The 25,333-nt window shown below is 48.4% G+C and overlaps 1 protein-coding gene across 2 annotated transcripts in view; it reads right to left on the reverse strand.

Moving 5' to 3' along the window:
- Window positions 1-1,066: 1,066 nt before the first annotated feature.
- LOC8038628 (uncharacterized protein C05D11.1) overlaps window positions 1,067-25,333 on the reverse strand; it is an 89,212-nt gene continuing 64,945 nt past the window's right edge. For both annotated transcript variants that reach the window (XM_029989669.3, XM_029989670.3), the window contains 7 exons: window positions 16,668-16,934; window positions 15,245-15,411; window positions 13,460-13,646; window positions 7,794-7,937; window positions 6,736-6,896; window positions 3,463-3,615; window positions 1,067-1,412 (listed from right to left, as the gene is read on the reverse strand). In XM_029989669.3, coding sequence (XP_029845529.2) covers window positions 1,352-1,412; window positions 3,463-3,615; window positions 6,736-6,896; window positions 7,794-7,937; window positions 13,460-13,646; window positions 15,245-15,411; window positions 16,668-16,934 — 1,140 coding nt within the window. In that variant the 3' untranslated portion in view covers window positions 1,067-1,351. The remainder of the gene's footprint in view (window positions 1,413-3,462; window positions 3,616-6,735; window positions 6,897-7,793; window positions 7,938-13,459; window positions 13,647-15,244; window positions 15,412-16,667; window positions 16,935-25,333) is intronic.

The raw sequence follows: 25,333 nt of genomic DNA on the forward strand, positions 1-25,333 counted from the left end.
GGCCCCCAAAACAAGGTAAGGAAGACCCTCACTGGGGGAGGTCATCAAAGCCTTTCTTTTTGCAGCTTCCCACCAATCTGCCTAAGATGGCAGAGAGAGCCCCTTGAGGGGAACCTGCCTAAGAAGGCAGCGCCGACCCTTTTAGTTTCTCTTTCTTTGTGCGCCGAGGGGCAAGACGTGCTGGCGTCAATAAACACATCATCTTAGGGTCCCACAGGCATCCTGTGTTTCTATGTGGTACCCTCACAAAGGGGAAACCCACAGTGGGTATACTGGGAATAAGCCCAGTGGAGAGCGACCCAGAACAATAAAGCCCTCCTTTGAATCGTACACGTGTTGCCCTTCAAATATAAGACCTGATCATTGTAACCTAGGTGGCTGGAAAAGACATCCAGTGCTTAGTTGGCTACTGCTGCTATTCTCATGGACTGTTGCTCAAGATTCATACCCATTCGATTGGGCATTGAAATTCACCTCATTTATGTCTCACTTTCTACATTCATATTGTGGATTTCTGGTGAACATTGACAATGAAGCTTTCTTCTATTACCAGTACATTAGTTTACGTACCAAATTTTGAGCTCTTTCGTCCAGCAGGGTTGGGCTGTTCCTAGACTAGCCCGGGAGAACGCAGCTTTCAACACCCCAAATTTACTTGCGGTCTGTGGCAAGAAAAACTGGAAGCGAAATTACGTCTGCCACCACGTCGACATTGGACGGTTCAAACGTGATCAGGCACCCTGCAGAGAAGAACGTCCCTACAAATGGGTTCCGTCTCCAGTGTGTTCCTGCCCTTTTTACCTTCTGCTCGGCAAGAAAGAAATGCTAACAAATCCACTGAATCCAAATATTTCTAGAGAACATGTTCCAGTTTGCATATTGATGCAGAATCAAATTGGGAATGCAATATTGCTGCTGGTGTAGAAAAAAATTAATGGTAACCATAATATTCAATTAGCCCTGGCTTCGCTCCAAAATAAAAATTTGGCGATTTTTTCCTCCGATAAAAGTTTTTACCCCGTTGCGGAGTTTGGCCTTGGCAGTCGTAAACAAGAAAAAACAATCAAAAGTCAAACTGTGCACCTTTATTTTGAGAACATTTATTCGAGCGAATGCAATAAAAGGAAAATGAATGGCAAATGGCCCAATGTTGAAAGGCAGCGGTCCAGTTTTGATCAACTCGAACCAAAACCACGTAAATTGCAGTTTTATAAAATCTAGACAGACTGTTACAAGAGCGCATGAACCAAATTGTTTACCCCTTTTTTGTTTTGTCGGGTAGTTTGCTTTGGAAGCTGTAGGACCAAAGAAGCCGCAAAAATAATTCTGTTTATACCAAAAATAATTTGGTTCAGTATTTCGCAACAAAGCTGTCCTCCAGCGACGGAAGCACCACGAGATTCCTTGAAAATCTGCATCAACAGAAAGCAAAAACATGTCAAATTTTGTTTCGTCCGGTAAAAGTACAGCTGTCAAAACTGTAAAGCAACGGTCAAGTAAACAGCCAAGGAAACTCAACTCGTCCAGATGAAATCAAGAGAAAGTGGGCCCCCTCACTGCCGAGTGTCTTTACGAAATGTGCCGCGTCTTCTCCTTTGGTTCCAAGTGGCGCCCAAAGCAGATACAGTCCAACCCGTCCATAGCGAACAGCAGGAAACGCTACCATCAGTTCGATAGAGCAAAAACCATTTACAACAAACTTCTACAATGCGTTCGTTATACACGGGTCATATCGCCAAAAGTAAACAAATAAATTCGTGCCACTTACCACTCAAGAAATTCATTTATTAAATTTTTTGCGCATGCGTGCACATTTCTTTTTAGCTTATCTCCCGGGTCTGAATCGCTTCTCTTCGTAAGCAGCCGCTTGGCGCCCAATTTTTGTTTTCTGTGCCCCTCTGGAATCGTTTTTCTTCGTTCATTTCTGTTTCCAATTTGAGCTTTTGAAATTTTCATTCTTTCTACTTTCTTTTTTTTTGGGGGGGGGGGGAGGGGGGTGGGAAGGGACTGGCTAGAAGACGACTGTTTGCGCGTTTTTGGAATCCTCCCCAGAAGGAAAAAGTTTGATATAGCCAATATGTTGTTCGTTATAAAAAGTACCTTTTACGCGCATTTTTATTTAAATTTTTTGCGAGTTCGATATTGACAATAATTCGCTGTACGTGGGTTCGTTCTAAATGAGTTTCACTGTAATGCTGGGGAGAGTTTGGCAGCTGCGTCCCGCATCAACAAACCATTGGCATGTGACGCCGTCAATAAAAGTCCCATGCCCTTTTTCACGCAAGAATTGCCGATTCTACGGCCTCCCAGCAATGTCTTACTATGTCAGTGGCCTGAACAAAATTAAGGAGGCTCGTTACATCACAAAATGTAAATAATCTGCGGCAACTCATTCTGCGTACACGTCGCAAAACGGACGCTAAAGCACGATCCACACGATGAGATTCTGCTCGCTATTTCTGAGTCGCGACGTGGGCTGCGATACTCGATGTCCATACAGAAAATCGCAAGCAGAATCGGACCGAGTGCATCCGGCATAACAAGTCAGTCATGGCCACTGCTAACGATTATCAACATCTCCTTGTATTACTGTTTACATCGAACCTACTTATCCCGAGCAACCCTCAAACTTAAAGGGATGCTGAACCGAAATTTTGGGTGGAAATTCTTGGTCGCAATGGCATACATAGCATGTCCTTTACTTTTAAATGATGTTGTTTTGAGCGAGAAGGCGTATAAAATTTAATAAACACGAAAAATACAATTTTACGCGACCCCTGGTGAGCGTCGTGGAAAGCTCGCTTCGTGACGTGCGCATTCTCATTCGCCTCAAAAGACAGACGGAGCCAAGCCAAGCCAGGCGCTAAGCCGGGTGGCGTTTGTTATTGTTAGTACCACGCGGGCTCTGCCCGCGTGGTACTAGTACCAGCCGCTTTGAGAACAGCCGCCGAAAGAAGAATCAAGGCGAGCACCACTGAACAAGGAGAATGCGCGGAGGCACCAGGGGCGCTGAGGGCGCCGAGAATGCGCACGTCAGTTCCGCTACGCCTGCTCTCAGAAGGACTCCCTCGCGCCGGCGGCTTCCGGCCGAGGATTCGCTCTTAATTCAAAGAAATACAATAATTCGGGCCCCACCCGTCTGATTGAATATCATTTTTAGGTACAGTACCATCCCGTGAAGCCCGCTCGGGCAATAATTATGAGATTTCAAATATCGGTTCAGCATCCCTTTAAAGGACCACTAATGTGCTTTTCGAAATTCTCGTTTTATTGTTTACTCAATCTACGAGTGCTAACCATCTAAAAAAAAATAAAAAATTACTTTCATGCACGGCCAATTTGTGTATTAAAAAAGTGATCAACGTTCCCGACACTTATTGTCAACGCACAAGGACAGATGGCGCTACCAAACCTCCCCGAATATGGTTGAACGACGGAAGGCACGTGTCCAAAAGGCCTCACTCCTTGAAGGCGGCGACCGTGTCCTCCACCTTGGACGGGTGGCAGCAGATGGCCAGCTTGGAGGTGGCCGGGTCAAAGAGTGGGCGTAGGTACTGCCTGCCCACCCGGAGCAGGTCGCTCAGGCTCACCGCCGCCACCCGCTCCAGCAGCAGCCTGGGACAACCGCCAGGCACGGCTCACGCATGCCCCGGGGCGGCCGTTCCCCGCTGGCAACAAATCCCCATCCGGCAAAAACTAGGAGCAATGCCAATGTTGCTGGCCTCGCTGGGTACCAAATCGCGGCTGCCCACGGTCCGAGGACACCGAGCAATTGGCGGCCTCGTGCGGCCATGCGGTGGGCAAGGAGGGTGAGCGACCTTGGCATTTCACCTTGAAGTTTCGAGAGGCCTTTCCGTCGGCTGCACGACTGTTTGTCGTAAGACAATTTGTAGCGGGGCAGTTCGTCACGTGAGGCATCTCGTCGTACGGCAATTTGTCGCGACGACAGTTTGCCAGACTTGAAAGAACTTAGTTTCTCCGTGCCCTTCTTCTAGTGCCGAACATTTCGTCCAAAATAAAAAACCTCGGGTGAGGCCCTACTCACATAAATGTTTGGAGTCTCTTATAATAGCTCGTTGAATCGCTGTTACTTTAGCAATAGACATGGTCTGGTTTCCTGGGACTCAAACACAACTTGGGTACGAGTCGTCTCAGTAACTAATCGAAAAAAAGCGGCAAATATGCGCCTCTGTCAAACCAAACTTATCTAGAAATAGTCACTCTACCCTATAGATATGTCTACTGTGGGTTTCCCTTTTGGGGACTACCACTTAGAAACACAGAGGGTTCCCTGGGTCCGAATAAAAACGTGTTTATTTGACTCAGATGCCACCCGCTTGCCCGAGGGCCAACAATGTCAAAAATAACGGCGCTGTCTCTTTTGACAGGATCGCCACTGGGAGACCGCACTGCCGCTATTGACAGTATCACGGATGGGAAGGATGCATCCAAGATCTCCAGGGGTGTGCCTTAGGCAAATCACCCGAGAAGGGCGAGGGAGAGCCACTGCGAGGGAATACAGCCTCGCCTCCGGGACGCACCCCGACCTGGCGATGCCCCACGGCCTGCATGACCTAGGCCTAGATATCGACGCGGGGAACACGTGGTTCCCACACTACTCACAGTGAAATGTTTCGGGTGCACGTCGGTTGTGCATCGCCGGATATCTAGATGTTCCTAAAGTTGCTCGAGATAAAGCACACACTAGCCAAAATGAAGTTAAGCCAAGCTGCAAGCAGAGTCATCGCGACAAGAGTGTTGAGGAAGCAAAAAGTGCCCTCGAGCAATTCTTCAAAGCTACGATGGAACTGACAGCACAGACAACCTCGAGGCGTGCACCCGAAATATTTCACTATGAGTACAAGCATCTACAGGGTAGAGCGACCACCTCTAAATAAATTTGTTTCGACAAACTTGCACATTTTCCGCCATCTGCCAATCAGTGACCGGGACGACTCCTACCCAGATTGTGTGGGGAGTATTGGGAAACCAGTCAGCATCTATTGCGGATATAACATAGATTCAACCAGCCATTATAAGAGACTCCAAACATTTGCGTCAATATGACCTCACCCGAGGTTTTTCGTTTTGGAGCAATATGTTAGGCACTAGAAAAATGGCACGGAGAAACAAAATTTTTTTAAGTCTAATGGACTGTCACTGCAACAAATTGCCCTGTGACGAAAGGCCCTTTGTCACGAACTGCCCTGCTACCAATTGACCTGCTACGAAATGTCTTTCGACGAACGGACCGTTGCCCCTTGTCGCGAAAGGTGGTTCGCCATTCTGAGACGCCACTGCAGCCGATTCCATCTCGAGCGCTGTTCGCACAAACATGCGGTGCGCACGAATATTGCTGGGTGGTGCTCCTATTCGAAAAAAAATCGCCTACTTATTCTACCCATCTTCGGTTCGTGAAACTCGGATTACATTGTCTCTCGAGCAACTTAGTAAACTGCAACTACGGTATGTCTTCCGCGAGTAGTAGCCAATGCTGCAATTTAATAGATTTCCCACGGGCTCAAAAGAAGATGACAGAACATGGTGTGATACGAATGTGATGTTTAGAGAAAAAAAACGCTAGAGTGAGCAAATTTTAGACATTGCGAAAGCCCGATATAAAAGGCTTCGTGCGAGTTTTGCTCAATTTTTTTACTTCCGCACCTCACACTTTTGCGATGTCAATTAATCTTTCCCTCTAGCTACCAATATCACAGTCTCGAGTAGGAACGAAAGCAAAAATGGGCCCATGCCACGAGGACCACACGCCAGGAAGGATAAAGACTAGGGTTACGCAAATATTCAAATTTTCTAAAAGTAGCCTCGAACAACACGCTATTCGATATTTGCCTCACAATGAGCCGCGATATTCCCAACGTTCAAAGCGTCAATTGCGGCGAGCTAGCCCCGTCGAGTGTTCTTCTCAGCGAGCACCGATGCACTGCAGGGAGGCAATGCTTGCGGGGCTCGCTTTGCTGCAGCGCAACCGCGAGCTCGAGAGAAAAGCGCACCTTCAAAGTGGGACAGTGCACACACGGGTCTGGGGAATTTAGAAAGGAACAAAAACTCCCGGAGTGTTAATATCTAAGGACAGAACGAGCGGGTTGGTACGGACAATTAAACTTGAGAAAGAAAACGAGAAGGGACGGACAAACACAAACTGGAAGTTTGTGTTTGTCCGTCCCTTCTCGTTTTCTTCCTCAAGTTTAGCTAATATCTATGTGGCGGTATATTTTTTGAAAATTAAGTGGTGCCTTTTATGCAAAAGCAGATGTTAGGCAGCAATGTCCGAACAACCTGCGTCTATCATTCGTGCTTGTTATTTTTCTTTAAATTTGAGATCGAAGAAATTATATGCACGTAGCGAGCAGATCCATAAATACCCTCGATCAGGTGAGCTGGGTGTCTCTATAGGTTGAATTTTACGTCCAATCCCTTATTTCCAGCCCAATGCAAGCACTGGACTTTTTGATGCCACAGTTCCTAAAGAGAGTAAAATTAAAATCAACCGAGCTGAGAAGTGGACAAGCGGAGGGTTGGGAATAATTTTCGCGAGTGGGTACAATATTTGCTTAAGCAGGGCCTAGCGGTAGCGAAATGCTCGGAGAAACTATTTAGCCTAAACCGCTACTTGCTCCGAATTCAAAGTCCAAAATGACAATCTGCACACGTCTAGCAGGGACCGTTCTTTGGTCGAGGTAAGGGCAGAGGCAAAAGAGGTTTAGGCGGGCCCACCTGGTGTGGCTCATGTCGATGCCCCGGTGGTAGGCCAGCAGGGACTGGAGGGCCACCTCGTTGACCGACTTCTCCTTCTCGACCACCTCGAACATGAGGCTGCTGCGGCTGGACTCGAGCAGCTCCTCGTCCCACTCCTCGTCCCCGCTCAGGTGCCGCTCCTGGGGGACCCACCGGGGGCTCCAGCCTCGCTCGGGGCATGCCCTCGTTACGGGGCCACCCCAGTTAAGTGCGGTCCGTCTTAACCGAGGTCAAGGGCGTCCGACAAGCATCCCCAACCGCAGCTACGCTTAAGTACGATTGGCAGCTACTGCCAGCTACCCCGCAGTTACATGGGCACCCTTAACCGCAATCCGACCTCGGTCACCTTTGACTGTGGTCAAGGGTGCCCGCGTAACTAGAGTATAAGATAATGCCAGTGGTAGGCGGCGATGGGAATCGGCTGCCAGACGCCGGCTAAACTAGCCCCACCTCCTGACCGAGATTTGTTACTTGTCTCCCAAGTCGCTCGTAGCGACTAAGCCTCTCCCTAAACACGGCCGGTAAATACCGAGCGCTTACTTAGTCGCCATTACCACGTGATCGTTTAGGCTGACAACATAGTTGGGGGTTAAATGAGCGCTAGTCACGTCCGGCGAACACAGCCAGTAGTATACGCCGGCGCTTCTCACCATTTCCAGCCCTCGACACTGGGCCGTGCAATGCAAGTGCAAGGTATGCACGCTCAAACGCGTTCCACGGCTCGGTAGACAAAGATAGCAGCATGCAGAAGGCAATTATTTATAGTCTGTGGACCACAGACCGAAAAATACAATAGGTACTTTTCGCAAGTAGAATGACTCGTCGTCCGGACAGCGCAAACAATTGCGAATGGCCAAAGCGGCTTTTGGATTGAGAAGCAAAGTCGTGGCCCCGGACCGAGGTTCGCTTTTCCTCCCGGTGCAAACACGCGCTAACTAAAAGGCAAAGGACGACAACGCGGCCGTCGAAGCGTCGGAGCGAATGCCATTTTTTCCCGGGTGCTCCGCCGCGTCCGCCCCCAGAGCGACTGCACTCACGACGATTTGCAGGGCCTCCCCGTAGGCGGCCGCCACCAGGCTGGACTTGGTGAGGCAGAAGTAGAGCAGGCCGTCGCAGGGCCGCACAAACAGGTTGTAGTTGTAGGACAGGCCCTGCCCCCGGATCTGCCGCCACATCGGGCCCTGCACGGGGCAACACCGCACCCAACACCATTCGCTCTCCACCCGAGAAAACAAAAAGCACCTCAATCTTACGGATCGAGTCGGGAGACACAAAATGTGCGGCGTGTTTCGAGCGCTCCCCAAGTTGAGATGATCCCACGAGCGCGTCCAGCGTAAAAAAAAAAGATGAGCGGGCACTCTACGTGTTTCCGGGCATCGTGAAAGCGGAACGAGACGAAGCTTCAGATGCCTCTCGCTCGGACACGTGCCGCGCTCGTGTGGACTGATCTCGTTCGCATTTGGAGACTAGAAAGGGAAGCCTGAAGAGTATGAGGATCATCTGTGCGCCTCCTTTTGGCTAACTCAGATTTTCTCTGAAGCTGTAAGTGAGTACAAAGATTTTAATTTTGGAGACTAGGTGCCAAATCAACCAAAGCATGCGTCATGCCTGTAGGCATGCGTGAATAGGGAGTTTTGACTTTGAAGCAAATAGAGGTTTCGGTTCCACATTTTCTAGTTGAATATCGAATAGCTTCTCCGAGCCTTTCACTAATAAAAGAAAACCCAGCTGAACTTGTGAAGGTTGTTCCTGAGCTTCCACTAGGCCAGCTTTAATCAGCTTGATTTTTGACCTGCAACCTCAAAAAGTCCAATGCCCACATTGGGATGGCAAGTAAATGACACATTTGACATAAAAATAACCTATAGAGATGCCCAGCTATAATAGAGGATATTTGGAAACCTTCTTGCTTTATAAAAATCTCCTTCAATCTCGAATTTGAAAAGACAATCACGAATGATTAATGCGGGTTGTCGGGGCATGCTAACATAGACTCTCGCGTAATACCCAAAGCTTAGTTTTGAGAATTTTACTGCAATGCAGATGTCAACATTCACAAAGTTTCCGTTTCTTTTTTATTTAAATACATCAGGCACGCACGTGCATCGTCTCGCTTTGAAAGCCTACTTTTCCCCTAAGCACGCTACTGCGATATTCCTATTTTTCAAAGTTCCGATCGCGGCAGGTTTGCCCCGCTGAGCGCGCTTCTTAAGGCCCTGTCACACTGAGACAACAGTTGGACAACTCTATCCGGCAACACGAGGAAATCGTGTTGCTGGGGGCCCTTTCACATTGCAGCAACAACAGTCGGGCAACATGCTGCTGCCGCCCGGCTAGTGTTGTCGTCGCACTGACAGTGGGAACAACACGGGGAACACTCCGCCATCTTGATTGTTTACCTTCGTTTGTGTGCGTATGACTCTAGAAGTGCTAGTGCGTTCGAAGGGCCAGAAATTACCACGGGACGACATTAACTAGCGACTAATTAGAAAACTTGACATGGGAAGTATTTTCTATTTTTTTATTTTATCAAAATACTCTTCATTCGCTGACAAAGCAGATAGCCCTAATCAAGGAAATTGAGATGGCTGATACATGTTCAGGTTTTACGTTACCCGGTATGAAGTGTTTCTGTCCGGTTCTTTCATGCAATTCCTATTTCTCCCCTAAAATTGAGTAAGCACTGGCAGTACCCCAGGGCGTCTTTTGTAACGTGATGTTAACTGACAGCGTTTGAAAACTGCAACACCAACACAATCGGCCTTCGTAACAATCGGTAGAATGAAATTTTCCAACGCTGTCGATTTGCCCATTGCCTGCTATGCGAGCGCTTCATTCCCCAAAACATCCTGGGTATTTTTGAAACAAATCAAGTGTCCGGTAGCGGCTGTTTCCAAGTTCCAAGCATCAACAATCATGATCAGAGTAATTGTTTTAATGCTTCGATTTTTTAATATTTTCTTTTCTGGATTATGTTTATTACACTTTATCGGAGGGTGAGTAGGCATGCCATTTTATCTCACTGGCAGAATTCTCAGCTGGTCTCTCGGCAGTTCATATTTCAACACCAGACTGAACGTTCACGACCCTAGCTGCGACCATTCCGACAATCGCCTTCCGTAATTATGCGGTAAAACATTCGTCACCTTATTTTAGCTGCACGCCAGCCTCAATTATCGTTAAATAATGTTTTCCAAGCCTTTATTCGAGACGTTATTGATAAGAACTAGCTCTGCCATCGAAGCTAACTGGTTGTCGTGTTGCCGACCCAAAATTCGCTCAGCCAGCGATTGGGGCAACACACATTGTCCAACAAAAGTTGCTGCTGTTTTTGTTGCCGAAAGCTGTCATACCGAGGAGAGATTTTAGTTGTTGTCCACGTTGTACTGCTGTTGTCGTGATGCGACAGGTTTGTCGGACAACACGGGGAGCGAGCAACAAGTTGCCCGACTGTTGGACGTGTTGTGTTGCTGTTGCCTCAGTGTGACAGGGCCTTTACCGAGCACCAGTGCACTGTGAAGAAGCAACACCCGCGGGTGTTGCTTCTCCGCGGTGCACCGGTGCTCGGTAAGAAGCGCGCTCAACGGGGCCAACCTGCCGCAATCGGCGCTTCGAAAAATAGCAATATCGCAGTTCATCTCAAAGTGAATATCCACTATCGTATTCGCTAATTCCTACGCTTAGCAAAGGACTGATGAATGATATCGACCATCAAGGTCTGTTTTCTCGAAGCACTCGATTATCCTTAACCGTGGCTTAGTAGTGACTTGTAGTCCCTGGTAGCTAAAGTATTTAGTGAATTTCGATGAACCACTAGAATGCACAGCAGTTTGCATCAGCTAGAGATTAGAAGAATAATTACCAGCGTACAACTATTGTCACAAACGACAATTCACAAAATGGTGGATAACTAAGAAAACCGAAGGTTTAGTGCGGTAAACTTGCTCCACAACAAAACAGAGTGCAATAACTGCAGCTATAGACATTGATGTGAGCGTGACAGTAGCATCGAACGCCAGCGGACGACTGACCCGGAGCAACAGGCTATGGCTGCTTTTATATGCAGTCTATGTTCAGGAAGCTTCCGAACCCGAACGTGCGATAAATGCCGAGAATGAACTGCAACTTTCCAGAACCTCAAAAATAGTTGAAAAGCTAAATTCAAAATTGACTAGCGGGCCCACTTGGTTGTGCACAATGAAAAAAAAACAAAAAAACTTGCAGCACAAAAGAACAATGAGAATTGGGGATGTTTGCCCTTGGTCTCTCTGCACTCCAGGTTCAATATGCCTTCAGAAATGTCGACGGGTCTAGTCCTCCTAAAAGCTAAACACGCGAAAGTTGACACTCAGTTCATCAACAACTTTCAAACTTCATTCTTGGATAATGCACAAAAGCTCAGGCCCACCGATGGGGTACTACCAGAAGTTTACTTCCAAAAAGACAGAGAGTGCCGTTCTAAGTTCTAAGCATGTTTTAAGACAATGCTGCTCCAGTACAAATGTCTTCTAGCTCATCCAAAGGGGTGATCGTCCTTCGAAAGGTCTCTCGTCGAGGGTGTCAGAAATCGCTAAACATCTCGTTAAAACTTAACTAAGAACGGGACACAAACACTCGTGAGAGATGCCGACCAGCCGTTGGGCCCAACAGCCACCGAATCTCTCGCCATCTTAGGAGGGTGGCTTCCAGGTTTGATCTGGTGCTCTCTGCACCCAAGGAGCTCAAAAGACTTTTCCCCAAGATTAATTCGTTGACTCGCAGCACAGAAACCGCTGGACTTTGCCGCTAAGTGTTTTTACGGAGTACCGTAGAATACCGCGCATCCGCCCATTCCACACTAAGTGCCCATTCCCAAATTTCCAAGACCTGAGAAAATATGCGCGGTAGATTGATACGTAAAATCGATGACCGGACAAGCGCCCATCCCCCATTTTTTCGCGATTATCTCTCAATTTTGAGTGGGCGCTTGTCCGGTATTTTACGGTAGTATAGAAAATTCCTTTTTTGTGAGGGAAGGTTTATGCAGACTGGTAGATGTGGGAGTGCGAGACGGAGAGCACGTCGTTGCCGGCGGGACATCTTCGTTTCCCCTTAGAGACTGGGAATGCACTTCCTTGCTCAAGCATACGCGAGTCTTCAACCGGTTCCAAGACCGGTGCTCGAGACAAATATTTGAAGCGAGTCGTTCTATCGGCGGGATCTTTACGAAAAAAAGGTCTTTGTATTCTATCCTCAATCTCTTTGTTTACAACACTCTGCTTTCTGCCTTTCCCTGCACTCACTACTCAATTCAATAGGGCTCGCAACTCTCTCGGTAAAGGTTACTTCTAATTACCTTTCGTGCATTCCCGCATTATTAGCAGCACCGCATCTTCTTCTTTTTTGCGGCGCAATGAGTAGGTTCCTTCTCTCTCTTCCTCGCGTCCACTAAGACTCGGGCCATTGGCTGACACCTCGTCCAATCCCCACTCCTCGACGTTTGCCATGAAAACGGGGGCAGTGGCGTTCGAACTTAGCTCCTCCGCACGAGAGATGCGTGCGCTACCAACTCGTCCATGCATGCGACACTATCTCCTAAACGGCACTACACATTATTATAGTGGTTGGTACAAACTGTTACTTTTATTCTTCAAAATAATTTTACTGCTTTAGAAAAGAAATAAAGGGATAAAAAGATTTTAAGCGTCTTTTCAAATAGAATTTGACTCGCACCTTAAAAGACTTTGTATGGCCGAAAACGGCGTCTTCTTTTTGAGATTCCGCAGCAACGTCCCCCATCGTTTTGTTGTCGTTCGCAACGTTTTCAAAAATTTGCTCTCCGTGATTCCTCGAACCAAAATGTGCGTTTCTGGAACCGTTCCGACAGAGTCGTGAACCAGCTGCACGGCCGGCCGGCCGGCCACCTCGTTGCGCCCAGATTCGCCGGACGAGCGGCAGACCGTCGGACGCGACGGGTCGCCAAGATCGACGAGACTGCACGTCTGCGGATACTGCGACCGGCGGGACGGCAGCTGGCTCGCGTTCCGCAACCGCTCAAACAACGAGTTTGATGAGGATCAACCGCGGCGGCATCTCCGGTTTGGTGAGCTAGCCGGATGCAGCGTTCCTCGTCATGGCCGTTGTCGGTGCGGTCCCCGCATCGCAGAGACCAAAAAATTCGGGAGGTCTGGCGATTCCTTATGGTGCATCCCGAAATCTTCCCTAGCCTCGCCGCAATTTGTTCGAGCACGACGCAAATTGCACGCTACACGTTGGCTCCCGCAATAACGCCCAATGAGCCGAGTGCTTCGCCCTCCACGCAGTCACCGATCCAAATGACGGTTGCTCGGCAGCGCGAACGAGTCCACGCGTCGAGATAACTATCGTTTCGGAGCGTCGGGGCCACCCTCTTGCAACTGGTCCGTCGACGAGCCGCCTCCGAGCGCTTCTTTCCCAGCACACCCGTCCCGTCTGTCGTGCAGTCTTAAACTCTCGCACCCGGGGACCCTCATTGTCGTCGTCGTTCGCAGTCGTCGTTCCGCAAGACAGGTCCCGGGGTCCTTTCGAGGTGCCGCGAACGTCTCGGTTAGGTGCGCTTTCTCCGCGACGAGCCTCCGTACAATTGCGGGCCACTCGGTCGAGATCCGAACCCATGGCACCTCGGAGACGCCGAGGGGGCCGGGGAAAACGAGCAAGACTGGAAGCGGCGGAGAAGCGGCCTCACCTCGAGCTGCACCAGGTACTGGATGAGCACGAGCAGGGCGGGCAGGTCCGGGCTCGAGTAGGACGTCAGGCTCGGGGTGCACTGGGTCAGGAAGGCCGACTCCACCGAGCCCACGCCCGCAATCACGTCCCGCGGCAGGCCCGCTTCGTCCCCCCGCAGCAGCGAGTGGCACTGGACCCGGGGGGCGCTGGGGCACGGACAAACTCAGGGCCCTCCCCCTTTCGCCGCCCAGCCAAACTTTCTGCAACCTCGCCTAATCGAACGCTTCGGGCATTTTGCGCCAAACCGACGCCTTTTCGCTAATTCCTGCCCCTAATGAATTCTTCGCTTATGGACTGAGACTCGAAATACCGAGGAAGCGGAGGAGCATTTCACTGCCCAAACGTTTCACGATTTGACTACGGCGCACGGTGCCGCAGCAAGGACACGACGTTGCGCGCAAAAGTGCCAATGACGCTAGTTCCATCTCGTTCGAAGGGATAAAAAGGTGAACGTGAAACTATATTCTGGCCCCTGTATTCCTATAAGGCAGTTTCGCGCGATGCACTTCGGGCACAAAGTCTAGCCGCATGGCGTGTCGCCAAACTTTCGAGGACATTCGTCTATTTGCGGAGGCGGCATTTTCGGCTCGAGTTCGTTTACGTCCCCACTGACCGAGCCGGCACGGATGCTCGGGAACGTAAGAGAGCGCCGGCCGGCGCTCAATTTTTATACGTACCCGACTTTATTGGGCTTAAGACGAGCCTGCAATGGACGACCCATATGTGGCCAAACTGGGCCCCGGTAGATGCTGCCGGAGAGACTCCCAAAGAAAAAAGCCGAATAAGGGCGATAGTGTGCGGCCCAAATACATCCCCCATCGTACTTACCGAGTTATGGCATCGACGAAACCACATTCGTGCGCCGCCATAAATGACGCCACATACCAATGATCCGCATACGAACTGAAGGGGAAAATCGTGGAAGCCGTTCATCGACACACTGCAAGCGGCATACCGAAGGTGAAAAGACCTTTCGTGAAACTGCCCTACAGGGTCTTTAGACTGGCACAATGGTGCCAAAAAAATTTGGACACGTTCTATGCAGATGCTGCAATTCAATCTACCGGTAATCCAAGAAAAGTATGTCTAGATCAATCTGATCAACTCAGAGGCACAAAATATGTTGGGAATGAGCTGGACACACGTTGTTCCCACCTCGTTAGTGCATCACATGACAACCCCAATGTCACATTACACAGCGACCTTAGGCGCCACGAGACACCCAAAACTTGATGTCAAGTCAAGTGACGTCGCAAGTTTTACGCTAAATCTAGCGGGGAACGTAAACGATGCCCCTTTGGGGACAGTACATATTGCTCGTATGACCTCGACCTACGTGGCAATTGAGTGCGGCGCGTCGCTTTTCTTACAAGACCCAGCCCCAGAACTCGTTCTGCGTTAAAATTCGGGCCCCAACCCTTCGGCTTCTTCGCCAACGTACGACCACACCAGCCGCGTGTCGAGGCCTCGGAAACCCGTCCCTCCTCCAACGAAATCCCCTCCCTCGTTTTCACGATCCCCGATGGACCTTTCGCTAGATTACCCGAGCAAAGAGGAGCACACCGCGAGCGTGGTTACGTGCGTTATGCGTGCCAGTGGCTCAAATTTCCCGAACCGCAAACCCGAAACGAATGTGCACGCGCGTCCCTCGACTCCTTCTTAGGGTAATTCTCTCGCAACCTTCGGCGCAAGGCGAGCAATCGCGTTCCCGGCATCCGTGCCCGGGCCGCCCGGCCAAACCCACCTCCTGGGGGTGGCCGTCCCGGCCGGGGGCTGCTCCGAGAGGCAGGTCCGCCAGGGGCCGCCCACGTCCCCCAGGGCAGAGAGCTTCTCCAGGTTTGCCGAGACGTGGACCGTCACATTCTCTGGCCGGCTCAGGTGTGCCTTCAGCGCCTTCAGCTTCTCCACCACCTGCGCGGACCGCCGAGCGGTTCCCGGGAAGGTCGTTCGACCGAGTCTCCCCAAACCCCCTGCGGACGTTTCGAGGGAGTCCCTGCAGATTTTCTGGGTCCAAAAGCCTAGAATGTCCCACTTGTGGAGGACTCGGAAACCACATACGTAAAATCATAATTAAACGTTTGCCAACGGCGAGGAGATAAACGCCGAAAAATATTGGGGACGCAAAGAGAAAAGTTTATCGTAATTATCGACGCGAGAACCGATGCGGCATATCGGGCGGCTAACGTTATTTGCAAAAATGTTCCAAAAACCGGGATTTGTGATTACAAAGCAAATACCTCCGACATGTATAACAATGTCAACAATTTGTGAGTAGACGTTTTGTCCCCATGTGAGACATCATCGGTGCACCCTAGGAACAACTAGCTCCCAGCAACCAAATGCTTTGTCCTTCTCTTCTACTCATAAACTGTTGACATTGTTAGGTTAGTCGGAGCTATTTGCTTCGTAACTGATGTCATTTTCGCATCCAACAAATAACAGGAGTGGGCAATGTTTGAAATTTTTTAACCTTCTACCCAAGTATATTTTTGATGTACTTATATAACCCCGCCATTCTACGAGTATTAGGGAATACCTTATCGCCCAAACAAGAAATGCATACTATAGGCATTCTTTCGATACGGTAGTTGGTTCGAAATTATGAGTTTCGGAGCGAAAAGAACACCCGCTGACGCACCGGTGAGCCGATTTCAGACAGGAATCGCGCATCACCGAAGAGTTACAATTACTGCCATCCGACGGAATCGTTCTGCCTGGTCACTCCCGTTTCTCGTTGCTCCAACGGTCCTGCGAAACTTTGTTGGGTCGCACCTCGGAGACACACCCATCGTCCCCGCTCCAGTCGCCCGCCGTCGTACGAAACGCCCTTCTTGACAAGGACCCTTTGGACATTTGCACACAACCGGCAGTGACCGCTTATGACCAGAGAATGCATCTGCGTTCCTAATCGGGGAGCCTCCAAACACTCAAGATCTGCGCATGTTTCCTCATTCTTTCGCCGTCGGCTCGAAATAATTCCGACGGCCTTACGAGCGCCCATTTGTCGTACGTAGATCCAATCTCGGAAATAATTTGAAACCTTCGGTCCGGTCGTATGCAGCTCGCGAGTGTTTCTGGACCGTCGGACAGATCTCTCGCCGGTTTCCAGCGGTCTCGACAGCCGCACTCCGACGCAAAGGCGCAAACCACGCAAGGAGGGGCCTCACCTGTGCCGGTTGGGTCCCCAGGCGCTCAAGCAGGTGGCCGAGGAAGGCCCGCTGGCGCAGCATGCTGCCGGCTGCCTGGTTGCTTCGGGGTTGGAAGCAGAGCGCCCGCACCACCGTGCCGGCCACCTTCATGCCCGAGCGCCTCTTCTTCACCACATCCTTGACCATCTTGCTGGCCACCACCTGGATCCGGTCCGGCTCAAACTCCAGGCCCAGCAGCAGGTCCCGGACCCACTGCACCCCTCGGAAGTACTTCTCCCGGTCCAGCTGCAACGAGACATCCGTCAGAGCGCTCTCGGCGCCCGTCGACTCGGATGCCTCTTTCCACGCACGAGGAACATCCAGCAATCTCTTAGGCAGTAACCGACGGCCGCAAGATCTTCTTCGTAAAAAACCGGCGGACTTCTGACCAGCGCGGAAAATGCCAGGCGACCGTCGCGCGAACTGAAGAACTGACTCGATTGTTCGCTCCGGCGGCTGTCTCGTCGGGGCTCGGCACCACGCCGCCGCCGCAATCCATCGAGCGCAGGGCAGACCGACCCGCTTGCCCGAGATTTGTCGTCGACTACAGCATGGCACAAAAGCTACCGAGGCCAAATTGCGCCAAGTGAGACAAATTTGAAACAATCAAGAACAGCGATGTAATGAAAGTTCTAAAAGTTATAACTGGCATAAAATACAACTTTTCTTAAGATAATCTAAAATGCGGTTGAACGATACAAAATGCTCGTCACCGAGCAGGAACATGGGGTGAAGTGAAAGATGTTTCCTAAAAAGCTCTGGAAAGCACGATCGACGTATATCGCGATCAAAACTACACCACCGCAAGATACGCGAGAGAGTCAGAAGTTCCCCGCAATGGTCAAGCAGCTTTGTCCTCGCCACAGAGAAGGTTTCGGTACGTCGAGCGAGAAGGACCGATTCTCGGGCGGCAAAGGAGAACTTCAGGTTGACAATCTCTATAAACGGAGCTCCCCCGAATTCCCAAAATAAGTTAAATAATGTCAGGCTTTTTTTTCTTTTTTGAGATCTTATATTGGGTGGGGTTAAAAATTGATTTCTTTAACAGTGGCTCGAAATACTGCTGGGGTGAGCCAAAGGACGCTTTTACAAAAAATCTTTCGTGGATGCAGTCAACTTATCTGCTTCATTTCCTCCAGTGCCCAGATGGGTCGGCACGCGGCAAAACTCGATTAGCTGGAAAGCTCCATTTAGTTTGACAGGTAGAAGCTGTGCTATACTCCGTCGCAGGATAACTCGGCGAACTGCGGAGGCCAGAGCCCCGCGACCCAATCAGAGCATCTGAGCGAGGCACGTGACCCGACGTCAAGGGAGTATTTGTCACCATACCAAATGCGAGGCCCGGAGGAACCGGCTGTCGTCTGCTAGCCATGAGTCGTCCGCTCCAAAACCAACCAATTTCGGATGAACGTCCGCTGCAGCAACATATCCGTCCGCTAGAATAGCGAGCACTTCGGGAACAGTTCACGAGACAACCATATGCTCAATTTAGATGCAGATCTGCAACGGGTGCTAACACCAGGGCACAGTGCAATGTTCTGAGTGGAAACAGCCTATTCCATGGCCGCGATCACCGGCGATTGCCAACGGCCACGGTGCTGCGAGGCAAAAAATATTGAGCAGATACGGATGTGGCGTCGCTTCTTTCGATTTAAATATAATTGAAACTCGCGAATTTGCGATTATTTATTCTTCCTATCTTCTCGTTATATATGGAATCGCGCGAGTTCAATTGACGTTACAAGAAAAAGAAGCCTAGAACTACTTTATGCTGCAGAGGGCTCCGTTGCTGCGGCAGTAACGAGGCCACACAGAGTTATCACGTGCCTTGCTCTGGTGCCCCGATTGGGTCACAGGGGCCGCAGCCTCTACAGTTTGCCAAGTTATCGTAAAACGGAGTACAGTCAAACCCGCATATATACAGAACTCGCGAAAAAACGGGAATTAGTTCCATGTATCGTGTAATTCGATATAACAGTTTTAATGCATTTGACTCTCGAGAATCCACTTTCTGCTGACATATTACACGATGAAGTAGTCTTGCATCTTCCGCTGCTTTTTCTTCATTGCATCCGGAATAACAATATTTTCTACGCTATCGACGGACTCGAAAATGCCGAGGCCGTTGCCTTCTCTATTCGCGCATTAGCGACGAGAGTACGGAGCACGTCCGAGCAGGAGCACCTTCTCCTGCAGAGCGCCGCTTTGCTCTGCAAGTTGGCTTTCCCCTACAGCCGGCGGCCGCGTGGGGGAAAGCCAGCTACCAGAGCAAGCTGGCTTTTTAGAGCGCAGCTCTTGGGCGCCCGTCTCTGGCTTGAGCGGCGTCGCCGTCGGCGTAATCGCGCGGTGCATTATGAGTAAATTTCCCCGCTAAATCTAGCGGAAAATTTTCCCCGCTAAATCTAGCGGAAAAATTTCCCCGCTAAATCTAGCGGAAAAATTTCTCTGGGGGGTCACGCGACCCCCCGCCGAGGTCACGTGACACCCCCAGGTCCCGTGACCCCCCCAAGGTCACGTGACCTTCAGTACCCTTCCCTCCTCTTCCTCCTGAAGAGCTGCGCTCTAATTTGGCGTTACAGGGAGTTGTAAACGGCTTTCATTTTTTCTGCGTCAATCACCCGAAGAAAAAGCAATATTTTCCTTTACGGACGGAGCGGTGAGAGGGAGCACGAAGCGCCTTCTCCCCGCTCCGTCCGCGAAAAATATTTTTCTTTTTTTCTTCTGGGCGATCGCGGCCGCCTTAAAGAAAAAAAAAAAAAAACAGCCAGCCTGCTCTGCAAGCTGGCTTTCCCCCAATACGGCGCGCGCTGGGGGAAAGCCAGCTTGCAGAGCAAAATGGCGCTCTTGGCAGTTCGATATATCGGTAGCGGCTGCTATTTTTGTTCGATGTAACCGTAGTTTTTGCTATAGATTATCACTGTAACATTACTGTGCACAAAACTTGTTTGATATAAGTGATAATTCGATGTAAACGGGTTCGATATAGTCGGGTTTGACTGTTAGATTCTTTGTAAGAGAGGACCAGAAGAGCACTTTGAGAATCAGCAAATATACCGTAATCGATTTTTTAATATAATTCTCCATGTCGTACAGCGCAATCCGCCTGTAAGGATCGTAGCTTCATTCCATTTACCTGCATCTTTTGCACCGGTGCAGAAAAGTGTAGGGCAATGTAGCATCCGGAATGTGTATCGAGATACGACCGGAAGTACACCACCCCACACTCGTCTGCACCGGAACAGGAGGCGCACATCAATAGAACGAAGCTAATGAGAAAACCAGAAAATTCAATCGTTACAACCGATTATCGTTGTATCTAGGCTAGAAACTGATCGTTTCTAGTTTAGAAACTCTTGAAACTGATTGTTATAAGTTAGTACTTCATCATAGGTGGACTGCACTGTATTGGCGACAAGAGCGATCAAAAGCGTCGCTGTGGTCGGCCCACCACAATTGGCCGCATGCTGACTATGACGTCAGCAAAGGATTTCTCATCGACGGAAATAAGAGGAGTGTAAGAACTTCAATTTTGACGGTGTTGACAGTGTTGCTTTGAGGGCGCTATGATTTCAGGCTTCCACCATGCCCATTACAAACACCATCGAACTTGTTCTTCGCAAGGTAATGACGTCATGAAAGGTAACCGAACGAGGGCGCCACCGAAACATCTCGCCGCTAATAGCCATTAAATATATTGCGCTGCTCAGTAGTAAAAGAAATGTCAACAGGGCTAAGCTTTCTAGCTATATTTTGAGGCAAGCAGAATGCACGGCACAACTTACAAAGGATGCAGTTTTTGCTCCTTCTGTATAACCCTGGGTATGACCTCTATACTTCGGCTCCAAAGAGGAAAACTCTTTGTAAAGGACTTGAGGAGAAACAACCTTCTCACTGCACTTTGTGAGAGTCACAAAATTTTGCCATTTCATTCCAAGGGGGAACCCTTCCGACAGTTTGGAACAAAGTAGCACCATCTACATCGCAAACGGGAAGGTTCAAAGAGCTACAAATGCTTGAAAGCTGTAAGCTTATGACGTCCAGGGCTCATTTTCAAAAACCTAGAAAACCGAGGAGTTTGAAGGAGACTACAAGCAGAATGTTTCGGAACAGGATACAGCTTGTAACTGTAACAAAGGCTTATAGGTATTGCCTTTGCCTCTCGAGAGACGTTCAATGTGTATCCACATGCCAGCCTAAGAAAGGGGATGTACGAAAAGCCCCCGTGGTGATGGACAACAGCTTCAGTGTAGAAGGCTGTGCCAATCCACACGCATCTGCAGCATTGTCTAGGTGGGATCAAACTAACGAGTTATACAACCGTACAAGGCATTGCCCGTTGGGCCCCCAGGCCATATGGGACAGTATATTCCGATGATCTCTGGCATTTCCTTTTTAGTTCCCCCAAACGAGATTTAAAAGTTTGTTGCAAAGAAACTGGCACGCAGTTTTTTTCTGGAAAAAATTTGAAACCTTTTCATTTGCCCACTCGCTCATCAGGTTCATTGCGAGCTGCAGTTGTCACTCGCAACTAGAAAGATTACAGGGGGGAAAAGATGTTTGCATTTCATCCGAATAAAGGGAAAAAGCAACGGATTTCCGGGAACTATTTATCTTAACTACAAACAAGGTAGCACTCCATGCCTGAGGAACCCAATTCTTTCGTCTCAAAATGTGCGTCAATCTGGAGCCGAACCTTAAAAAGTTGAGCTTACATCGGAGCACACGGCCACGCACTCCAGTCACAGAGGTCCCGAAGGATTTCGTGCCTTCGTGTCGTAGGCCCACTGGTAAAAAAAATGCTTCAAAATTTATTTTTATGCGTGGAGCATTTTTCCTTTTAGAGGAATCTTTCCACTTCCTGGTGGAGTCGTTGGGGGCAGAAAGAGGACTCTGATCCCGAGAGTCCACGGGCACCTCAGTTGCAGCGGTCGGTGGACTCTTAGAGGTCGGGGGCTCAGAGAGCCCCTCTGGGCCAGACGCACGGGGAGGCTGGTCCCGAGAGGGCAAGACAGCGGGCAGCGCCATCCTCTGCTCCAACCAGCATCCTCCCCATGGCCGAGAGGGACTAGGATGGGAGACGCGGATCGTATGGTGCCATAAACGAGTCAACATAATATAATAATTTATTTTCCTTTTTTTACGAAGGAGGGAGATAGGGCAAAAAGCTGCGTGGCTTGCAGCTTGACGAGGCCCCACTCCGTGTAGCAAAGCAGCAGAGACATTACAAACAGGACACGCAAAAAACAAAGCACTACCACCTTATTGCATCGATTATCTATAAAAAAAAGTCTTTAATACTGTTTACCAATAGCCTTTCGCGTAGCATACCCTTTGATTTTTTCGTAATGTCAATATTTTCACCTTCGAGCTCATTTAAAAGTGACGGTAGTGTATGTTTTAAAAAAGTTAGTCCATAGTTTGTGCGGGAAGTAGTAACAGACCAGGCCCTCACTGTGACCAGTTTCATACGTCTGGGTTGTTCTCTCCAGGCCCGACAGTACAGAAAGAAAAAAGTTGTTATTTTGTTTTACTGCCGTATTGTAGACTCCCATCAAACGATAGTTGTACAAATGCTTAATTGTCACAGCTTTATGTTTACGAAAAAGCTCCTCGGAAGAATGCAAAGAAGAAACATTTTCAATTATGCGAAATACTTTCTTCTGTGTTAGTAGCAGTGTTGTTAAGTTTTGTTTCGTTGTGGTTCCCCAAACCAGGTGACAGTACACGTAATGTGTGTAGATCAGAGAGTAATATGTACAAGAGCAACTTCACTCGCGCGGGAAACATAAAACGAGTTTTTGATATTATTCCTATGGCTTTGCAAACCTTCCGGTGGATATACTCAACGTGTTCAGTCCAAGAGAGCGATTCGGTAAAAATGACACCAAGAATTTTAGCAGATTTTGCAATCTCTAAGGGAGATGAATTCATCGTGATATTTAAAGGCAACGATATTTTACGATTCCGTGGTCTAAACAGTATGCATTTAGTTTTGTCTGTTTGTATTCTTAGTCCATTGACTCGCGTCCATAAGTATAGGGTTTCAAGAACAACTGCCGCCATACTTTCGATCTCGGAAGTTGCTTGACCTTTAATAAAAAGAGTGGTATCATCTGCATATGAAAAGAATTTGACGTTTGGTGCGCATTGTTCGATATCATTTATAAACAATACAAACAACAGCGGCCCAAGTACACTCCCCTGGGGGACTCCAGTCACAATTCTTTTGGTTGCTGAATTATAATTATTTATGCTAACAAACTGCGTACGATGTTCCAAATACGATTTAAAAAGTTTAAGTCCAATTCCTCGGATGCCATAGTGGTTACGATTAATTAAATCAAATGCCTTAGAAAAGTCAACATACACACCTAGAATAAGCCCTTTATCCTCGATAGATTCGAGTATTTCTTCCTTTTGCATTAACAGCGCTGTTTCAGTTGAACGCTTCTTCCTAAAACCGTGTTGAAAATCGGAGAGTATCTGATGTTTTTCTAGATAACAAAAAAGTCTGTGATGCATTATTTCTTCGAGACCTTTAGAAAAGATCGATAACGAGGAAATCGGTCTATAATTTTTAAATGTGTTCTCGTCGCCGCCTTTGAATATAAGCGCAACTTTCGCAACCTGCATAGCGTTTGGAAAGCAACCAGTTGAAAGGGACACGTTAAATATATACATTAATACAGGCGCAATTATCTCAGTAGCATACTTGATTACTTTGATGTCAAAGCCGTTAACATCGCGACTCTTTCAATTTCTTAAGTTCCTGAACACAGCACAGACCTCTCTTTCGTCCGTCGGATATAAAAAGAAAGTATCTGTAAAATAACGATTTATATAACCACAAGGACCAAGCTCACTTTCCAGCACCGCAACGTCATCTGCTATGCTAACTAAGTAATTATTAAAAGCATTCGACAGAGAACACCCAGAGAGAGTACCCTCTTCACAGGTCACTTCACCTAAAGTATCTTCATTCGTATACGGATTAATTACGCTATTAATTCTTTTCCAGAGTATTCCTGCCTCTTTATTTGTTTAAGAGGTTTATATAATAACTTGACTTTGAACGTCTCAGTAGATTAACAAGTTTATTTCGATACGTTTTAAAAGCCTTTAAATCATCTGGGTTTCTTGTTTTCAAGAAATGCTGAAACAGACTGCTTTCTTTCATCTATTTTATTCAAAAGCTCCCTCGTCATCCAAGGCTTGCGAATTCTTTTACGCAGCTTAACCGTCAAGTATGGGAAACTCTCCTCGTACAGATTTTGAAATGTCTGTAGAAAGGTTTCGTACGCGAGGTTCGCGTTGGTTTGCAAATATACTTGGTTCCAGTCAGTTACGCTTAAGGACGCCTTAAAGTTTTCTAGAGTAGTGCTTGTTATGTTTTGAATTTGAAAAGTATGCTGCGCTGAACGTTTCTTAGGTTTATGAGATTTGTGTATCAACATAAATATCGCCAGATGATCGCTAGTATCGGTAATAACAGCGTTAGCAGTGATGGAGGACACGTCATGGTTGCCAACAAAAAAATCAACGAGTGTGGACGTAGTACATGTAATTCTTGTTGCTCAGGTTGCCATAATTTTAAAACCATTAAGGGCAATGACTGAATCAAGTGCTTGCCTATAAGTTGTATTTTCAAGCATGTTGATGTTGAAATCTCCGCCAAGAAAAAGAATGTACTTGTTTTCTACTTCAAAGCTTAGGAAGCCGTCGAGGAAGTTAAAAAAAGTTGCCGCGATTCCAAATGGTGGACGATAAACCACAGCAAATATAAATGTGCCAGAGCGCAAACACAAGAACTCAAAGTCACCCGTAACTTGAGTAAATTCCGATACAAGTTCGCATTTGTACTCATTTCGTACAAGCAATGAAACACCACCACCTCTTTTTTTTATCTCGGCGAAGTGAATAATGCCGATATCCCGGCAAAGTAAAAATGCAAGACTCATCAGTGTACCAAGTTTCCGAAAACATAATAACCGAGAGAGAAAAACCAAACATTCCAATTGCATTTGTTCTGTAGTGTGCAGACTCAAAGAAAAAAGCTTTTATTTTTGTTCCCAAAAATAGAATGCATTCTTAAATACCCCGAGAAATTTTATTCGCCATAGAACACAAGATAAATAAAACGCTGCAATTTGGCCGCCATTAACGTCCAGAAGTGCGCCTACACAGGCTGCCACAGCCCACTGGCTAGAAAACCCACAGCCCAGCGCAGGTGGGCAACACTGATGACCCCCCCAAAACCAGGAACGTATATCGCTTCATTCGAGACTGCTGCTGGAAAGGTCTATAGCACCGCCGAGGCACGTCGGGTCTAACACGGCATTGAAAGTAGCCAACCTTTACAGACGCAGGGAGAGTGCATGGTGCCATCCAAAGTCAGTATAACGTGCCTCGTTCTGAACCATCACAGCAGATAATGATACGTTGGGCTGCGACGACTCCCTAGCTGGAAAGGCCTTCCACCGCGTCAGTTGTGTCCAGCAAGTCATCCTCGGTGACAGGTTGTACCGACTTCATAGCAAATACTTTACTGGGGGCAATACAGAACCTCATTTGCAACAGACAGAAGGAATTCGCCCCTGCCGGAGTGCTTTGTTTGGCAACCCCTCAAATTGAAGCGCACTATCAAC

This window comes from Ixodes scapularis, unplaced genomic scaffold (genome assembly GCF_016920785.2).
Source record: "Ixodes scapularis isolate PalLabHiFi unplaced genomic scaffold, ASM1692078v2 PGA_scaffold3__209_contigs__length_174095766, whole genome shotgun sequence".
In the NCBI taxonomy this organism is placed as follows: Eukaryota; Metazoa; Arthropoda; class Arachnida; order Ixodida; family Ixodidae; genus Ixodes; species Ixodes scapularis.